The following is a 20,003-nucleotide window of genomic DNA, read 5'->3' on the forward strand; positions in this document are numbered from 1 at the left end:
GGTCTTTGGAGATTCTCAAAGTCATCCAGGTCGGGGGGGGGGGTCGGGGGTGGTCTCTAACCTTGGTGACTTTAAGCTTTGCTGGCTGAGGAATTCTGGGAGTTGAAGTCCACAGCTCTGAAAGCCCCCAAGGTTAGAGACCCCTGATCCAGGTCATGGTTGTCCCAAAGGTGCTTTTTCAGGAGGCAACTGGACTTTCTGGTTTTTTTCTTTTTTCTTTTGAAGATGTTTCTCTTCTCATCCAAGAAGCTTCTTCAGCTCTGACCAAATGGTGGGGAATGGAAGGATTTATACTCCGTGCAGGCAGCGGGTTAAAATTGAAAGGAGGAAAGGAACCAGGAGCACCATTCAGCTGACCCTGAGGACACAGATCAACCTTCAAGTGCTTCAACAACTCACTAAAAGGATGCAAGGAATATAAACCCTTCCATTGCCCACTGAAGAGCTGAAGAAGCTTCTTGGATGAGAAGCAAAACATCTTCAAAGAAGGGGGAAAAAACAGTTCAGTTTCAGTTGCCTCCTGAAAAAGCACCTTTGGGTCACCACGTTTATAGTGAGCCATTTGGTAGATTTCCTATTCGCTTTTTCTCAAGGAGTTAGTTTTCTCAAGGAGAAAGCAACTTGGCTTTCTTTTTTTTTTGGATTGCACACAGTCAGCCAGATGTTCAGACTGGATTTGGCATTTGTATCCAATGATCAAGGCCTTCCCAGGGACGTGAGATAGGCAGATGTGGATGCTTGATAGCGGGATCGTTGCAAGATGTCAGCTGTTCTGAGGAAAGCGATTGACTGATGGTAATTTTGTCAGTGCTGATGATGTTCAAGTGGTGCTCCAGTTGTTTTGGGATCACATTCAAGGCACCTATTACTGTGGTCCATTGCATAGTCAGCCAAATGTTCAAACTGGATTTGGCGCTTTAGTCCACCTATTGAGTCCTTCCCAAGGACCCGGGATAGGCAGTATTATCGTATTTCTCCACAACAACAACCTTGCGAAGTAGGATGGGCTGAGAGTGACTGGGCCAAAATGATTCAGGGAGATACCATGGCTCAAATGTGGGTCTCTCCAGACCTAGCCTGATATTAACGTTACGCTGATATATGTATTTGTTCTTTTTCTGATTATATTATAGGATGAGTTTTCCTGTCATCCAAACTGAAAAAGGGCAGTTCCAGTAATCTATAACTCCAGTCACATCTGAGAGTTATTGCTCTGCCATAAAGTTGCAAATTTCACCTCAATAATATTTTACAGGATCAAAAGTCCAGGATTTCTTCAGTAACATCATAGAGTATTTGCAATAGTAGAGACTACAAAAATTGAATATGTAGGATAGTTTAAACTATATGCCCTCAAATCTCACAGGTATGTTATATGACTCCTAACCACATCAATTATCTCAGGGTCCTCCTTTAGAATACATATTTACGTATATATATTAGCCTTATTTCAAAATTGACATATTTGGGAATAAGTCCTATTAATTTTAATGCTTAAATTTAATCTTCATTAAGTCAGCTGCTATTTTCAGCATAACAGCCTATCCCACAGATGATATTTGGCAAAATATCTCAGATACCTTTAGCAGTAAACCTTATTTGAAAACAAACCCTTCAAACACTGATTCATACAACTAGGACACTCATCCGATGCATCCAGTGAAAAGGAATGACAGATACTTTTACCTTTCAGGTTTGTTTTCCATTCCATTTAACAAAGCTCGTAGAACAAACGGAACAACATAAACGAACATGAACAAAACATACCCAAAAGCATGTTTATTTTTTTTCCCCAAGGAAGCTGAATCCTGATCTGTAATCAAAATCACATTCATTACTTTGGTATAAACTAGGGGTTTCCAAATTAACATGCCTTTATGCCTTGTGGACTTCAACTCCAAAAATTCCCCAGTCAGCATGGCTGGCTGAGGAATTCTGGGAGTTGAAAACCATAAGTTTTGGAGTTGCCAAGTTTGGAGACCCCCGGTATAAACATTAAAGACAAATATAGAAATACTTTATCCCAACAAAGCACATGTTACTCGTGGACTTCATGAGGGACTGGGAGGCCATTTACAGCTGCCAGAATATTTTAAGCCATCCTTTCCATCATATGGCAGCAGGCTGGTGAAGTTGCAGATCCAATGTGGGGTGTTGTGATGACATTCTTTAAATGCAATAAAGCATGATCTCTGAAGGAAAAGAGAGAGAGAAAAGTTGTCCATTTATTTTAAACTTGATGCGCCACACTTATGGAACTGAACTGAATATGGGCATTTATATAGTTTAGTCTTTCAAAGTTCTCAGAAAATAGAATCAGATCGTTAATATTCGGCAGTTCTTAATTCAAGCATCTCCTCACTTCTGCTTCTGGTAGCACATAAGTACAATAATGGGGAATACATGGACCCTGTCCATTTTTCCTGGGGAGTGTTTATTATCCCATAAGCCACTTCGCAGGAGAGTACTGGCAGGCAACATAACATGCAGCCAATCCATCTTGCAAAAGTGAGTTCTGCACTGGAAGCATTGGGAGTTCTGAAGCGGAGAGTTGAGGATTCTAACGTGTATCAGTGGACTCTGTTTAGATGTTCCCACAATACAACTGATTGTGAAGAACTGGGACATAGATTTGGACAGGGATAAATCTAATTTTTTCATGGCTAGTTGACTGGATCAGTTGACCCCTTTTTAATGTCCTCACATTCCCCCAGTTAGGTGGGTACAGTACTGTGCATACTATATGTACAGCAAGCTTAACTACTGAGAAAAACAAGCTTAGCTAACTAACTGGATGTGTCTTGAAAAAAGCAGTCTATCCTGAACCATGGAGAGCCAGTCATTCTTAGCCCAGTCTTCTCATACAGTGGTGGCTGTGCAGGGGTGGGATTCTACAGGTTCACACCTATTTGCTAGAACCGGTTGTTAACATTCTAAGCAGTTTGGAGAACTGGTTGTTAGAAGAAATTACTGGCCTAATCCTGTAAGGAAGGCAGGAAGGAAACATTCTGGTGTTGCTTACAGAAACTGCCTCTCCGTTAACCCTTATTACATTCTTGGCAGGACTAGACTTCCTATCTCTGGAACATCTCTGGAGTTTTTTTCCTCCTTTGCTGGTACTTTGCTTGTGTGGAGTGACCATTTAAAGCTACAATGGCACTGAAAAAAGTGACTTATGATCATTTTTCAAAACGTACGACTGTTGCAGCATCCCCACAGTCATGAGAGGCCAGGAGAGGAGATGGGTGCCTCGATGTGAGTGATATTGAGTTGTCCACACCCAGCCAATAACATGACCACCAAGCCACGTCCACCCAGTCACATGACCACCAAGCCACGCCTACCACCTAAGCCACGCCCACAGAACCGGTTGTTAAAAAATTTGAATCCCACCCCTGTGGCTGTGAGAAAAATAGAAAGGAAGGTTTCAAGGGTTCAAGGTTACATCCTTGAACTTCTGAAGGCAGACATAATAATATAAAAATAAATAATTGATCTTTAGCATTTAATTTTTACTCTCTACTACTTCCATTTCAGTTCCCTGTGCTTTCCTGTGGCCAGCAAGAACAATCAGTCCTTCTAGGTCCTTAGGTTGTTTTGAGTTGCTCCACAGAAGAGGAAGCCAATGTTCTAAGCATTTGTAAGACCTTCTTCTGGGGGTATATTTCATTTGTCTTGGAACATTTAAAACTAACTTCTCAGTGTAACTAGAAAAATGATGCATCCACATAATGAAATTAAAACCTATAAATAGCTATAAATCTAATGTTTAAATATTTATAAATCTAAATGCAATTCTCTGTGTGTATACTTGTCATTTTCCCTACAATGTTAATTGGTTTGGAGTGTTTCCATTAAGCAGGGGGTTGAACGTGATTACCTATATATATATATATATGTTTCCTTTTAACGCTATGATTCTTTGAGTATGAATTCCAAGCTTAGTGAACAGCTTCTGCCGAGTTAATTCCATAATTGTTGTCTATTTATCGTGGCTAAAAAAATAATGCTACGTTGCTGCTGCAGATTAATTTCACATTTGGAGAACTTAAATCAAGTCACTGTATCACAATAATATTCACGGAGAAAATCTATCCATGTTGTCACTTAAGAGTAAACAACATACATCAATCAGTAAAGTAGTATACTATTTCGTCAAATATATTACTCTATCGATTAATAGAGAACATTTGTTTTCTTTGGCATCAATGGTTAACTCTTTTATCTTAAATAATCCTGCGGACTAGATGAATCAGAGATGAGTCATTTTGGGGTAGAATGCCAAAAATGAAGGAATAAGTAGAGCTCAATATCACTCACATCGAGGCAGACATCTCCTCGCCTGGCCTCTCATGACTTTGGGGATGCTGCAACAGTCGTAAGTGTGAAAAATGGTCATAAGTCACTTTTTTCAGTGCCATTGTAGCTTTAAATGGTCACTCCACACAAGCAAAGTACCAGCAAAGGAGGGGAAAAAAACTCCAGAGATGTTCCTGAGACAGGAAGTCTAGTCCTGCCAAGAATGTAATAAGGGTTAACGGAGAGGCAGTTTCTGTAAGCAACACCAGAATGTTTCCTTCCTGCCTTCCTTACAGGATTAGGCCAGTAATTTCTTCTAACAACCAGTTCTCCGAACTGCTTAGAATGTTAACAACCGGTTCTAGCGAATAGGCGCGAACCTGTAGAATCCCTGGATTTGAGGTTACAAGAATCAATCAGTTAATACATACAATAACTTAGTTTGAAAAATAAATTAAGAAAAATAAAAGTTCTTAATTTGCGGGCTAGTGGAAAAATCCTTTTATGACTTCCTACAACTCTACGAAGCAACCATGATCAAAATATTGAATTCTATTTTGCTTAATACACCATACCACACAAATTTGTAAATTTGGAAAATATGTGAAAAAGGGCAACCAAAACTATTAGCAACTCCTTGTTATAGTGAAGAACTTGAATAATGTGCTACTCCCCTCAGCTTCTTACTGTTAAAACATTAATTTTCTTGGCAGGAGAGGAATGGTTAAGGAGTTGTGAATGTAAAAATATTTGACATTTCAGGAAATTTGGAATGGAAAGGAAATGAAAGCAAGCATAATTCCACCTAAGGGAAAGGAATGCAAGAGTGTTTATTTTAGAAAAATGATAAAGGAAATACTTTACTGTAACCTGTCTGCTGTATGTGTACATTTGAGTCTTTAATTAATATTTGTAGTTCTCAGGTTGACTATTATTTCAAGGAGGTGTTTTAGATAATGACTAACGTTTACAAATTAAAGCGAACATTTCAGCATCTCTGCTGATTTGTTAACTGAAAATAGTCCCTTATTCACCACGTCCAATGTATGGTTTACCTCTGGAGATCAGAAGCCTAAGAGCAGTAAATAGCAAGAAAAATAACCTGAATGTAAAATGGATACAGGTAGTCCTCAACTTACAACAGTCCATTTAGTGATTGTTCGAAGTTACAACAGCACTGAAAAAAGTCACTTATGGCCATTCTTCACCCTTATGACCATTATGCTCATGTGATTCACATTTGGATGCTTGACAATTAGTTCAAATGATTCTATTTGAAAATACATTTTACTAGCAGTTTTATATTGCTGATTTTTGAAAATTACATGAATTAAAATAGAAGACAAATAATCAATAATTAAACATACCTTTTAGTACATCCTAAAAGTACATTTTTCTTTGGATAAGTAGAATTTAAAGGTATAGACTTTTGCTCTGGTTGAAAATTAACACAGCCTCAAAGGGCTTTAAAGGTTTATATGACTGTGAAATGTTTATTCAAGTCTGATCACCTATCTTAACGACCGTATATTATTTTTTAAACAGATTGCTTTTATCTTTATAAATGGTGCTTTTGTAAAGTTTAAAGTGTTTGTATTTCATTCTTTCCCTGTCAGTAATACAAGCACATATTTGTTCCTCTTCCTTATTTCTAAATTATGTCTTGAAATTTGTTTCTCCATTAAAAAAACCATAAAAGCAAGCTGGTTCAGAACAATTTGCTCTTCAGGCCATTTCAAATACCTTAATATAATCAATTATATCATTAATGGATTCAGCTTTTGAATGCCATGAAAAATTTGAAAGTTTCAGCAGTCACCACTTTCTAGTCAAGATCAGAAAACAATGTTTTGATTCATGTACTGTTTGGCAATATTGTGTTTTGCTTGTTTTTGTGTCAATTCAACCATAGCAACTAGTTAATCATATGTATATATGGGTTAATGGGTTGTGTAAACTCAGTCAACTGGGTTTTAGTCAATAAATATGGGTGAATAAAAATTGATGTTTCTAAGCAATCTCTCATCTAGCCTAGCAAACCAAATGTGCAAGGCAGCATGGTTGTGTTGTCTTCTTTGTGTAATTTGTAACAATCATCTGCAGATTAAGAATGCAGGAGAAAGATCTTTTCAAACATAAAGACTACAATCTCAAATAATATTTCTATGCTGGAATTATTCAATTTTTTTACGTTTGAACTTTGGTGTGATGTTTAACAAAGCCCTAAGCCTCTTCTGAATTTGTTGTTCTCATTTTCCAAAGAGGTGTATCTGTTTGCTAGAGATAAAAGGATGAAGGAATCAGAAATCCAACCACCATGATCAAAAGTCTCAGAACAAACTTTTTTTCCAATGGGATTTTATTTATTTATTTATCAAATTTATTTGCAACCCATTTTGTTTCAAAATAACTCTGGGTGGCTTATGGAATTAATTTAATTACAAAAAAATAATCAGACACACATTTTGAAACTGATAGGAATATGTCTAGGAATAGGAATATTTGTCATGTTTCTTAGAGGTTAATGTCCTGTTCTTTATAATTCATGATTTTTTTTGTATGTTCTCCATCAAGTTATTTGGAGATCACTTCACTAGGAATGGGAAGATCATTGAGAACTGCCAGGATATTTTCCACTGCTTCTTCTGTCATCATGCGCAGGGCTTGATCTGTAGCTGTGCCAATGTGGGGTGTTATGATGACATTCTTCATCTGCAACAGCAAGTGATCTCTGCAGAGAAAGCAAGACAGGATAATTTAGACTCACCTGGCCAAGGCAAATTGGAGTTGGAAAGAAATAGCTTCAAGACTGAAATCAACAAAAAAGGGTATTAGTTTCTGCTGCACAGTTTCTGCTATGGAAAGCTTTCTGTGGGGTAGTATCCATACTATCCAAGAGACACAACCTGCAAACAGCCATTGCTGCTTTGCTATTTCAATCGTTCTTCCTCTGGCATCAATCCTGCTATTGCCAAAGAGAATGGGAATAATTCTCCCAAATATCCGCATTGGGATGATTGAAGAATGAAATGTTGGAAGCAATTGTGATCTTTTTTTAAAGACCAAACCTCTAAAATACATTTTATGTACTCCAAATAGACACCTTCTCAAAAGTTAGATTATTTATTGCACTTTTATCCAACCTTTTCTTTGACAGCTCAAGGCAAACCTGGGTGTATCATCTAATTTTATCCACATGACAACAATCCTATGAAATTAGATGACTTGGGAAAATAATAGCCCAAAGTCATCTACTGCGCTCAGTCATTGAATGGGAACATACACCCAGACTTTTTCAGTTCATCTCCAATATTTCAATCACCACACCACATAAATAAAAAGGAAAAGGGTGGCATAAATTTAAATTATTAGGTGTTTTTGCTATTTTTTTAGTGGATCTTTGTTGATTAACACAAAGAGCTACAGATTTAGAGGTGACTTTGTAGAAAGTGGATCGAGTATCGAATGAAGAGGTGTTTGGTTTATTTTAGGAGATAGTGATTAATTGTTAATGAAGCCACTTAAGAATTTTTTTGTGAGAAACTAAGAGGAATATAATTCTGAAGTTGGGATTTGATGATTAGAATTATATGGGATTATAGAAACAATGCAGACTACTGTTAATTTTAGAGTAGGAGTTAGAAGTATTTTTTTAATCTGTATGATAAGGATAAAGGATAAATTGGCTGTACTAGTCTGACTATAAATAGATTATTATATAGTAAACCCTCTAGTGTATAGATTTGCTTCTAATTTATTTTCCATCCTACCAATTCCTTGTAGGCTTCTAGTTTGTTTGAAAGTTTGGATTTCAGTCTGCCCAAGGAAAATTACAAATTACGGATAACTCTAAACCAATGGTGAGACAAGTACAGAGCTTGGTGGAAAAGCCACTCACTCTTGTCATAATTTCATAAATTTTGGGAACAACCTGCTGGGAAGGAAAAAAAGGTGGCAAAACATGATGTAGATTAGCTTACCATTGGCTCTTACCATCTGCTTTAGATTCAGCCATTCAGATTTACAGTCCTTTGTACAGTACTACAAAGTTAAGGGGTTTTGGTACTCCTGAACAATTTTGCCATTCCTGCTACAGCTCTAAAGATGTTTGGTTATAATTAATTCTCCTCTTCCTCCTCCATAACACAAAAAATGAGAGGATGGCAAAGGCAGTAACATAGGAGCTCCTATATTAAGGATGCTCTTCTGAATCTATACAATATAATCGTTATTTATTTCATGCTGGATTTATTGTCCTTTTATTCTGATGTAGGAGTATTGTATTATTTTACCTTGGCAATGGCTCAGGATAGGTCACATCCAAAGCTGCAGCCTTAATAACCTTATTTTGGAGAGCTTCTACCAATGCCTCCTGGTCAACAACTGCACCTAAGAGAAAGGGGATTTTGGAATGATACAGTCATGACAAAGAAATATTAATGTGAATGGATACCACTTGTTATGAGATATATAGGTGAATTCTATACCAGGTACTTGAACTTAAATAAATTCGTTCAGTATAATTTATTTTCAATAAAGAACACTTAGGACTGCCATACCTTAAAATAAATATTTTAACTATATTTCCACAAAATCTCTCCAAATCCATTATTGTAAATTGCTGAAGAATTGGTTGTAAAAGACTTACAAATGTAATCCTTAATCTTGATAATTAATCCTTAATTATCATGCCCATTCAAGTCCAGAAAACTGTATCATTAGTAGGTCATAAATTATTTAATTAAGCTATATATTTATTTTTATATGATGTCCTTCCTAATACAATTGCATGAGGCGTTATGAAACTCACAGCTTTGTCAATGGAAATGTGTTATTTTAACTATTGTTTTCCTTCTTTTCAAAGACTTACAAGAATTTCCACTAAAAGCATATTAGCAGCAGTCAACAGCATGTAGAGGGGAGCTAAATAATGATTTCCATATTATTTTATTATACTAATGCTTACATATAATTAATTCCCTACTAACAATAAGTTACAATTATACAGCATTGCTCATATTTTTATATAATGGACTAGTAGTTGTGAACAACAACAAAATCTATACTATGGATCCTATCACTTCATTTGTCAGATTTCTCTAACTTCTATAGGAAAAAATGTTGCAGACAAATGTTCTCATTTCAACGTTTATCCACAAGATTCTATTTAACAAAGAATCATGAAATGACTAGATGCACTGCTTATGGCCTCACTTAATCAATATGTACCTCTTGATGGTTTTGGTCTGGATAGACTAAGTTGTGGTAAGAAGTATAGTCTTATTGCTTTAACAAATGCAGTTCAATAAGATTAGACACCTACGTTTTAATGAAACATATTTTGCATGACTGACATTTTATCAAGAAATAATCAAGAAAAAGCTCAGAATACAGACCTACCAAGAAAGTTTTTTGAAACCATCAATGGTTTAAAAACAATAGAGATGTATATTTGGATAGTGTTGCATCCTACCTCTGCAGATATTGATGAGTGTGGCTGTGGGTTTCATCAGTTCTAGCTCTCTTTTTCCTATGAGACCGTGGGTCTCTGATGTCAAATTTACAACCAGCATCACAAAATCAGACTGTCGAAGTAAGTCATCAATGTTTTTACAATACACAGCACCAACCTCTTGTTCTTCTTCCTCTTTTCTGGAAGAAATAAATGTGAAAACAAACTTTTAAAAGAGTTTTTTATAGTGGGGTTGTTTTGGAGGCTAATCACTGAATAGCATTAATAAGAAATACTTTAGTCATGGGGAGCTTGCTATATTAGGTCTAAAGGCAGCATCCCATACCACTTTTCTTCCTGATCAGTGCAACCTATGACAGTATCTGTGGTTCTTCTTGTTTTGCATAACAAACTTTTTGTTGTTCCAAAAATAACTGCTTCAGAGTATTTGTTAAATCTGCTTGTTGTTAATAACAACTCAAAGTTCACACATGTAGTTTAGTCTCCAGGATTTTTATAAAATATAGCTTTGAAGAAAGCATGTTTTTGCATACTGTCTTATTTATATAGCTAACCTATTTTTTGTTATCAATCTGATGACAAATTAGATCTTAAATTTACTCCTAGAGAGCATTCTTGCCAGAAACAGATTTAAAATTAAAATAGTTTGGGATTATTGAGTTTAGAATTTCATGTTTGCTATTCACTGGTGAAATGACATCTGGTAAAGCCATGTGAGATGAGAATGTCTCAGAAACCACACTCCAAATATCTTCAGACCAGATCTGAAGTGAACTTGGCAACAGAGCTCACTACTTTTTTAATTGCCTGTGTTCAGTGGAATGGAATGTCCACAACTAATCACAAAACTTAATAACCTTTAGATTTAATTTACCTGAATGTTTATGCATTTCTATTGCCATTGTAACAACACTAAGGAAATACCAGTATATGCTTCCTTGGGCCAAGTTCCTGCAAACATATATAGCATTCATACTTTCAATTCTAGTCTGGTTCTTTGACCAAAGATCATTGCTAAAGGGCAGTTAAAAGAAAATATTTTTAAAGGCTACTAAATGAGTTTCAAACTTAAATCTCAAAATATATAATATATCCTATCCTATCCTATCTCATATCAGTCGTATTATAGCATATCACACATCTACAGTACATGCCTCAAAATACATTTACCTCCGATTCCTATTGTGATAGAGAATCTTCATGTCAAATGCCTTTGCCCTCTTGGCTACTTTATAACCAATGCTGCCCATTCCAATGATACCAAGAGTGGCCCTGCTGACTTCTACTCCTAGCCAATTAACAGCGAATTGCGTAGTATCTGGAGATGTTGCCAGATAACAACCTACAACACAAAAATAGAAATTGAGTAAAATAATATTAAGAGGGATATCTGTTCTAGTGGGATAACATTATTCTCATCTTTCTCTCTTTTGGCTTCCTAATTCTTTCCTACTAATGGTTAGATTTATTTTCTGCTTATTTGGGATTTATCCATTTCCCTGACTGGATTTTGTCTAAAGAGGAAATCCCTCCGCTTTCTGATTTCCAAGTGTACAATTTCTGCAGAAAAAAACTGACAAATAGATCTCATTTGTCTTGTGGTGTTAAAGGGCACGTCCTTGGTGAATGTTCAGAAATCTTTTGATATATATTACGTGTTGATATTTATCTAATTAGCTATTGCAGAAAATTGTTACAGAAAAAAATAAATCAGAGAGTAAATCATGCATGTTAGACAAAAATACAACTGAACACAATTGCTTAATCTCACTTTGTTTTTAAATTTATTTAACAATCTTTATAATCTCCCAGTCTTAATAGCATTAAGAAAAACAAAATACATAGAGAGTTGAAACAATCATGTTATCCTTTAGTATAAGATTCACATAATGCTTTCCAGAGTGGATATTTCTTTCCTCTCCTTGTGTTCCACTACAGGTAGCCCTCACTTAACAACCACAACTGGGACCAGAATCTGGGTCATTGAGCAGAGTGTTTGTTCAGTGGGATGTCAGGTGACTTCTCACATGATTGCTTCGCTCAAGAACCGCAATCCCTGCACTCATGGTTGTGGCAATTAAGCAATTGTGTGGGTCAAGCGAATCAAGTCTCAGGTAAGGAATGCGGGATGTTTCTTGGGGCTCAGGAGGCTCTGTATAGGTGGTAAAAATCCTTCCTGCTGAAATCCACATAGGATTTTCAGCCCGAGTGAGAAATACTTGTGCATGGCCTGCAATAGGCCTCTCCCAGCCCCAAGGCACCCCATGTTCTTTCCTTACCACTGGTTCTCCACTCAGGAGCTGAGAATCCTGCTTGGATTTCACCTCCCTCTTCTCTCTAGGCAGTGGCTGAAAGAGTTCCATGGGATACAGAAAAAGGAGTTTAAATCATCAGGATTTAAATCCCATGTCTGCACCCCACAGGAATATGTCAGTTCCCCATTGTCAACGGAAGGAACGCTGTTGGTGAATGCAGGAACAGAATTCATATCTTCTCCACCAGTGGTGGTATTCAAATTCTTTTACTACCGGTTCTGTGGGCATAGCTTGATGGGGCAAGGCAGGGGAAGGATACTGTAAAATCCTCATTTCCACCCCACTCCAGAGGAAGGTTACTGCAAAATCCCATTCCCTCCTCACCCCTGCTTTCCAGCTCCGTTCTCGTGTGCAGGGCAACAAAAGAAGACCCAGACGATCTCCTGGGATTCGGGAGGCAGAGAATAGATGGGAGCAGGGCCAGTCAGAGGTGGTATTTGCCAATTCTCCAAACTACTCAAAAGTTCCGCTACCGGTTCTCCAGAACTGGTCAGAACCTGCTGAATACCACCTCTGTTCTCCACCCCACTGAAGGAGTTCAGCTCCCCTCCTCACATGGAAAGGAATGCCTTTGGCAGGGTGCAAGAATGGAGCTCCGATCTTCTGAGTTCTGTTTCTCCATCCTGCCAAAGGAGTCAGCTCCCTTTCACACCTGAAAGGGAACACCTGTAGCAGGATGCATGAAAGGAGCTCAGTCTTTCAAGAGTTCTGTTCCATTTCTCCACCCCGCCTAAGGAGTTCAGTTCCCCTCAGCAGGCAGCTCTTTCAGCCAGCCCCCTCAGTCCTCTGAGCAAGTGACAGCAGATTGCAATCTTTCCTGCCAACTTCTCCATTGACTTTCTGGGGAAGGAGTTCCCATACAGAGGGGACATATAGGTATAGCCTGGAGGGCTTTGGGTTGAATCACATCAGATTAAAATATTCTAAGTGGCAGGAGTTGAATAATAACTCTAAAAATCATTTGGAGGGATCATGGGGGTTATGTTATCAATTCTACAATGATGTTTGTTGCTTTTTTAAGCTCTAACTCTTATTCAAAAGCTTTCTAATAGAGATAACAAAGTTTTCAATAATATGTTATGATTTAATATTTCTTAAACTTTTCTTTGCAAGGAATTGAGGTGAACCAATAGTTGTCAAATAATTGGGTGACTTGGAAAAGACCATTAAAGACTTTCTAAAGATGCTTATTCAGAAAGATGTTCCACTGGACATTGTGTGTGGTTCTGTTTCTCGATTTTGGGATCCTACTAATAAAACTGTACGAAAAAAGCCATATAATCTGAAGGCACAAAATTAGTGATTATGCTTGCACATATAAGGAAGTGTTATTTTACTTCTCTTAACTATGGGAAGAGCAATCTAAAATAAATAAGACTTCACTTGAACACATTTTACAGCAGATCAATATATATCAATAAATAAAGAGTGCAGGTAGTCCTGAACTTACAACAGTTCACTTAGTAAACAATCAAAGTTACAATGGCACTGAAAAAAAGTGACGTAATAGTTTTTCCCATTCACAACCACTGCAGCATCCCCATGGTCACTTGATCAAAATTCAGACACTTGGCCACTGACTCATATTTATGACAGTTATAGTGTCCCGGAGTCATGTGATCACCTTTTGTGTCCTTTTGACAAGCAAAGTCAATGGGGAAGTCAGATTCACTTAACAACCGTGTTAGTAACTTCACAATTACAGTGATTCACTTAACAACTGTGGCAAGAAAGGTTGTAAAATGGGGCAAAACTCACTTAACAAATGTGTCACCAATAGACCTTTTGGACTCAATTGTTGTCATGTCAAGCTGTGAAGCTGTTATAAGTCACATCAAACTGTGATATGTACACTCACACTGGTTCTTGAAAAAGAAATTTGAAGCAATTTCCTGAAGTTTTCTAACAAAAGTTTTTCTACAGGGAACAACTTGACATGTTGACAACTTAACTTCTTTCAAGGTGGTTTTGGGAGCAAAATCAGATCTGCTGACCTTAGCTGACCCAAGGATAATGCAGAGAGATTATTGCTTCATATGCACATTTAAAACATCCAAAGTATATTCTGCTTAATCTTGTTCACATCATATAGGTCTAAATATAGGTCCAAATCCCCAATATAATTCAGTGTTACAATTATAGCTAGATGAAAGTAAGTATGTGAAGAAGCAGATGGTGGGCTTGAAATAACTATAGGGACAGTCCAACATTGGCCAAACAACTGCAGAATAAAATTATTTACCTTCAACTAATCTTCTGGCAGATGCTAGCATTAATGCCATTCCAATGTCCGCAGTAGAATCAGAAACAGAATGCGGAGTATTCGTCACTTTAACGCCAAAGCTACTAATTAATTTCAGATTCAAATGATTCACTCCTACTCCTGAATTTCCAATCACCTTTAAGTTGGGCAGGCTTTCAAGCAGCTCCTGGTCAATGACTGGAAGACACCCAAATACAAAAACAGATTTGATCTTTTCATGGAGTTCTTTGCTTTTCTGAAATTCCTTCATGGTGATGAGATTGAAATGCTTCTTGAAAAACTCTACATGGCTTTCTAACACACCAAAGGTACCGCCTATTTCAGAGATCAGCACACTAGGCAGTTCTTTTTCCATAATCTGAAAGAGAAGATAATGATCAGAAACATTCGATTGAGAAAGCAAGTGTTAAGAGGTATTTTTAAAAAATCTTTTAAATAACCAAGGACTAAAGTTTCCCTGATCCTGGAAATTCAGGATCAGGGAAGAATTTCTTGGCTTTTCACATTTGTATACTTATAAAGAGAAAACTCTGAGTGGGAAGAACACATTGGCTTTTAAAATACTATTATTTTGAAGTACTATTCTGTGAACTCTATAGATAACATTTTCTAAAGAATGGTGACATCTTCTGTTACTGATCTTAAAGGACAGACAGCAATCACTAGGAATAGATGATTAGATCCCCAAATCCTAAAATATGAGTGAGATAACCATTATGTACTGTACTGCATTACCATGTGTAGTAATTTTAGTTCCATTTCTGGGCCCAGATCAAATTGTTGGCATTAGCCTGTACTGTACATCTTAAATAGCTTGGAGTTAGGCTGCTGAAGAAGTATTATCTCATCCCAATATACCAGGACTGTACAGCACTTCAGATTCAATCCCTGGAAGACGCTTTAGATTATTCTGAATCACAAATGTAGCACAAAAGCTGGATCTTTCCTTATAATATGGATATCTACTGCAAGTGACCAATAACAGCATATCCTACACATTCCCATTCATATCAGAAGCAGTTTGAAAAGGTAATTACTAGGTGTTACTCATACATTTTTATCTGCTCCTTTATTATGCAGTAGCTGAAAAATGGTTCTGCCAGATATTTTGCTTATAGAGCTGGCCAAAAATCCTGCAGTTTCTTAAAATGATCTAATCTCACTCCTTGAGATGTTGTCCCCCACACCACTTTCTTTTAAGATTTCTAGATCTTGGAACAAGATGTACTTGGCTTAAAGTCTATTAGCTACTGACCCCTAAGATAATCATGCCCTCAGTCAAGTCCTTCTTTCCCCAATGGATAAAAAGCAACTTTAGCTATTTTTAATCCGTGAAATAAATCCAAGCACATAATTAAATAACATGTTTTTGGAGCCTAACCAAAATCCCCCTTTTCAATAAAGATGAAATTTTCTTTTATAGATAAGACAAGGTAAATTGGGGATAGTAGATAGCATCTTGAGAGTAAGAAAGGGTGGCATGGAGTATCAGAAGTTAACCTTCTGGTTCATTTTGTGAATTGTGAATAGACAGTCACTCTGTGAAACTGTCCCAGGACATGTTCTCAAAAATCTAAATACACCCACTGATTGTTCAAAGATTTGGGTATCTTTAATGAAACCTTTAACATAGACTTGACTTCCGGTTTGAAGGGCTTCGGCGACAGACAGAAATCTGCGGTCGTGCGCGGTTTCTGTCTGGGCTCGCCGCTGGAGTGCCCCGAGCCGGCTGGTTTCAGGGCTAAGCCACCCCGTAGAGGTGGTGAAGAGGGGGCACACCACCAGCAGGGTTGAGGAGAGCCGCATCTCTCCTCCTCAGCTGGCCATTACTCCCTTTCCCGAAGGCGGCTGTAGCAGTGGTCAGAAATGCCACCACAAAGGAGAACTCGACCGGAAAAGAATGTGCAGGAGGAAGATAAGAAGTGAAAGTTTTTGCTGACCGGATTAAATTGTAAAAGCAACAACTAAGGTACCCTGGAATTTAAACTTACAAAAAATAACATCGCTCCCAAAGAAGAGTCGGAAGCAGTGAAGGAAAGTGAAAAGGGAAAGGTTTGGCTTTTTTTTTTCTTCTCTTTCCTTCCCTATACTGACAACTAAGAGACTTAAATAAGAAATCGGAAAAATCCGCTTTGACATCAATAGGCAATTAAGCTGAAAATAAAACAAAATGCCAAAGGGATAATAAAGATTTCTGGACATTAAAAACTTTCTTTTTCATAAGCAGGAAGGGAGAGAAAAAGAATAAGGGCAGGATCTGGAAGAGGGAGGAGACTGCCTGGAATTAAAAAGAATCTACAGTAAAACTTCAACAAGACTTCTGAAAGATACATTTTAACTGAAACTTTGCAACTAAATAGTAACCCCAGGAAGAGAAAGTGAAAAAAAAAGAGCAAAAAAGAAACAGCTTGCGTGTATTTGGATTATTTGGTGATCTTTGGATTCTTGGTTATTATATTTGAATGACTAAAATCAATTGGGTGGTTGTTTAAAAATTTATACAATGGCACCACTTCTGGATGAATTGAAAATGGAACTTAAAAAGTACAAAGAAGATGCACAAGAAGGGAAGGGTTCTTTTGGCTTCATTTTTCAATTCTTAGAAATGGAGATTTGGAACTATGAGAAACAACAAAAAAAAACTGCAAAACAAGAAGACTGGGACAAAGAAGAAGCCATCTTTAATGAACAAGCAATTTTATGTGGGGAAGAAAAAGGAAAGGGGGGAAAGAGAATGGAGAATTTAAGACTTAAAAAAACAACCAAAGAAAAGAAAAATAATTCGAAAAATAAGTATAATACTGGAAAGCAACAGAAAAGGGGAATACAGAAGAGAGAAATAGAGGTAGAAAGACAAGGGGGTAAAAAGGGGAGAGAGAAGAAGAGAGGGAAGAAGGAAAGGAAAATAAGTTACAAAGGACTGGAGCAAGATATAGAGAAACAGGACCTATGTAGAGATAATGGGTGAAAATCTAACTGAAAAAGGGATTCTGTAAAGGTACATAAGATTGTATTGTTATATTAGTAATAGAAATAACTTTAGAAAATTGGAAACAACGTATGATTAAAATGAGGGATAAAATACTTAGTGTAATTTATTGAAATGTTTGTGAATAAAATAAGTGAAATAAAATAAATGAGAAAATTGAATTAGGAAGAAATGAGAACATTTTAATTAGTTAATGTTTTAAAAAATATAAGTGAAGGGGCGGGGAATTAACTATGGAAAGCTTATAATTGTTGCCATAGAAGTACGATATTTAATTGAAAAGTAATGTTAAAGATGTTAAGACTTTAATGAATATTAATATTAATGATAGAATTGAATTGGAATGGAATGTTTTTTAATTATATACATTTATAATTTTTTCTTTTTTTAAGAATACAGTGTGTATTTTAAGAATGTACCAAGCAGAATCCGAATGGAAGTTATGTATTATATTGAATGTTACAACTTTAGGGAAAAGATATAAAGGCGTCATACTCCAATCAGTAACTACAGGAGAAATTTTGTTTAATGAGAAAAGATAATAGATAATTGGAACAGGACAGACAAAAAATATAAATACAATGATTTGAATTGAGATGAGATAATTAAAATAAAATTGAGAAAATTAAAAGAGGGGAGAAGCTATGCAGAAAATGTAAAATAGTAATAAGATATGGAATAGAATATAAAAATGAGCATGAACCTGAATTTGTGTCTGTATGAAGAAATGTAACCCGGGATTATGCTGCTTTCAAAAAAGATGTTTTATTTGTATTTTTTTTTCTCTTTGTGAAAACTCAAATAAAATTTACAAAAAAACCAAAAACCATAGACTTTTGCAAGATTTTTTTTCCTGGTACTAACCGTGAACTGATATGCACTTAATAGTGTTCTGCCAGTGCTCTTTCGGCCAGTCTTGTAGTACTGAAGACAAGTAATGTTTTTCTTTGACCATTTAAACCAATGTATCTCTGCCAAGTGAAAAGCTTTACATCTGAACATAATTCCCAAGTTTTAAATGCTAAAAACAAATGTGTTAACATTAGTTCAAGGCGTAATTATCTGAATCTAGTATAATGCAGACATTCAATATACAAAGCAATATTTTTAAAAATATACTCTAACATACATTGTAAACACTGGAAATTCTCCATACAGGTAGTCCTCAATTTATGATAATTAAGCCCAGAATTATGGTCATAAGCAGGGGTGGGTTTCTACCGGTTCTGTCCACCTCTGTAGAACCGGTAGCTCTGAAGAGCAGCAGACATAGATGTCTGCTGATGTTTTTGCCCACCCACCCACCTGGCCTGTTACTTGATCTTTATTTCCTGATTTTTCAACTTCAGCTGCCGAACGAGGCACAGCTGCAGTTGCAAAAAAAAAGAAAAGAGGGCTGTTTCAAAGGCTGCTTCTCGGCAGACAGCGTGCTAATGACGATTTACAAGCACACGGCTCACAGTGGGCAGGGAAGCTCGTAAATCCCGAACCGGTAGTTAACCCTGTCATATCCCACCCCGGTCATAAGTCATGCTGGTTGTTAAACAGGTCACCACCTTAACTATGTCTGATTTTACAACCTATTTTGCAGTGGTCATTAAGCAAATGTGACAGTTGTTAAGCAGATGCTATGGTCGTTAAGCAAAGCCATTCAATCCTAGCTTCCAGCAAACATGTCATAAATTGCAGTCCCTAACACGGTCACTGAATCATAAATTAGCCAACATTTCAGCCCAGCCTATCATCAGAAATAAATTATTTTTCAAGGGAAGATGGGGAACCTTTCTTTGATTTGTCCACATAGAGAAATCAAACAACAGCTTTGTTTTAAATCTCTGCTTAATAGATCTGGATATTAATGCCTAGATATTAATACAAATAGTTTGGTATAGTATTTAAAAAGTCCTGGTCTAGAAATCTGAGGACTGTGTGTTCTTGGCCTCCCTTAACTAAGCAAGAAATCTAACTGACTGAGGGACTTTGGGCCAGTTACTTTTTCTGCCAGCCCAATTCACCTCACAGGATTGTTGCTGTGAAAATTAAGAAAATTAAGGATATTCACATTGAGTTTTTATTTAAAAAAAATCTAATAATAGAGATACAAAAGAGACACTGAATCTTGTTAGTAATTATTGCTACTTATAAGCCTATACGAGAAGGCTGAGAAATCTGTTCCCGCTCTCCTAATGTTGTTTGCTTACGGAAAGACCCGAAGAATCAGCCATAACGTGGGAAAGGAAGAAACCTAGAACCGCGCCGCGTCTTGGCGAACGGCCTTCTCCAACAACTGACAGCGAGGGAGGAAGAAGGGCGGGGAGAGAGGCTGCCTGATATCTGGGAGGGTTTTGTTTTATCATTGTGCCCTCAATAGAAACAGATGGATTCCTTCTGGCGCTGACACGAATCTGTCCGCAAGGGTATCCCCGGGCTAAACTTTCCCCGGGTCGTATAATATATATGGGTATATGCATAAGTTTGTATTTATTTATTTGTCATGTTTATGTAGTGTATATTAGAGATGGAGACCCTTTGAGAGCTGTATGCAATGAAATTTCATTTTAATGTATACCGATTAGTATACATTTCAAAGTGACAATAAAGTTAGCCTAAATCTTCTACTTGACGGGTTTCTCCCGCAGACTGATGATTCCACCCCTCCCCCCC

General features: G+C 36.9%; 1 protein-coding gene across 5 annotated transcripts; it reads right to left on the minus strand.

Annotated features, from left to right (window-relative positions):
* Positions 1–6,640: 6,640 nt before the first annotated feature.
* On the minus strand, positions 6,641–20,003 carry LOC113413577 (uncharacterized). 5 transcript variants are annotated; one of them, XM_087961424.1, is made up of 7 exons: positions 19,402–20,003; positions 18,204–18,360; positions 14,330–14,708; positions 10,943–11,114; positions 9,773–9,951; positions 8,592–8,688; positions 6,641–7,030 (listed from the first exon to the last, which is right to left on the minus strand). In XM_087961424.1, the coding sequence occupies exons 2-7, from the start codon at positions 18,339–18,341 to the stop codon at positions 6,874–6,876; spliced, it is 1,122 nt and encodes a 373-aa protein (XP_087817550.1). In that variant the 5' UTR covers positions 18,342–18,360; positions 19,402–20,003; the 3' UTR covers positions 6,641–6,873. The 5 variants fall into 5 exon arrangements, with proteins under 5 accessions (XP_087817550.1, XP_026525722.1, XP_026525723.1 ...); XM_026669937.2 differs by having other exon boundaries at positions 19,541–19,645; XM_026669938.2 differs by having other exon boundaries at positions 18,204–18,310; positions 19,541–19,627.

This window comes from Notechis scutatus, chromosome 3, assembly GCF_049901735.1.
Source record: "Notechis scutatus isolate UNSWTSFEM ecotype Mainland chromosome 3, rNotScu1.2, whole genome shotgun sequence".
Lineage (NCBI taxonomy): Eukaryota > Metazoa > Chordata > Lepidosauria > Squamata > Elapidae > Notechis > Notechis scutatus.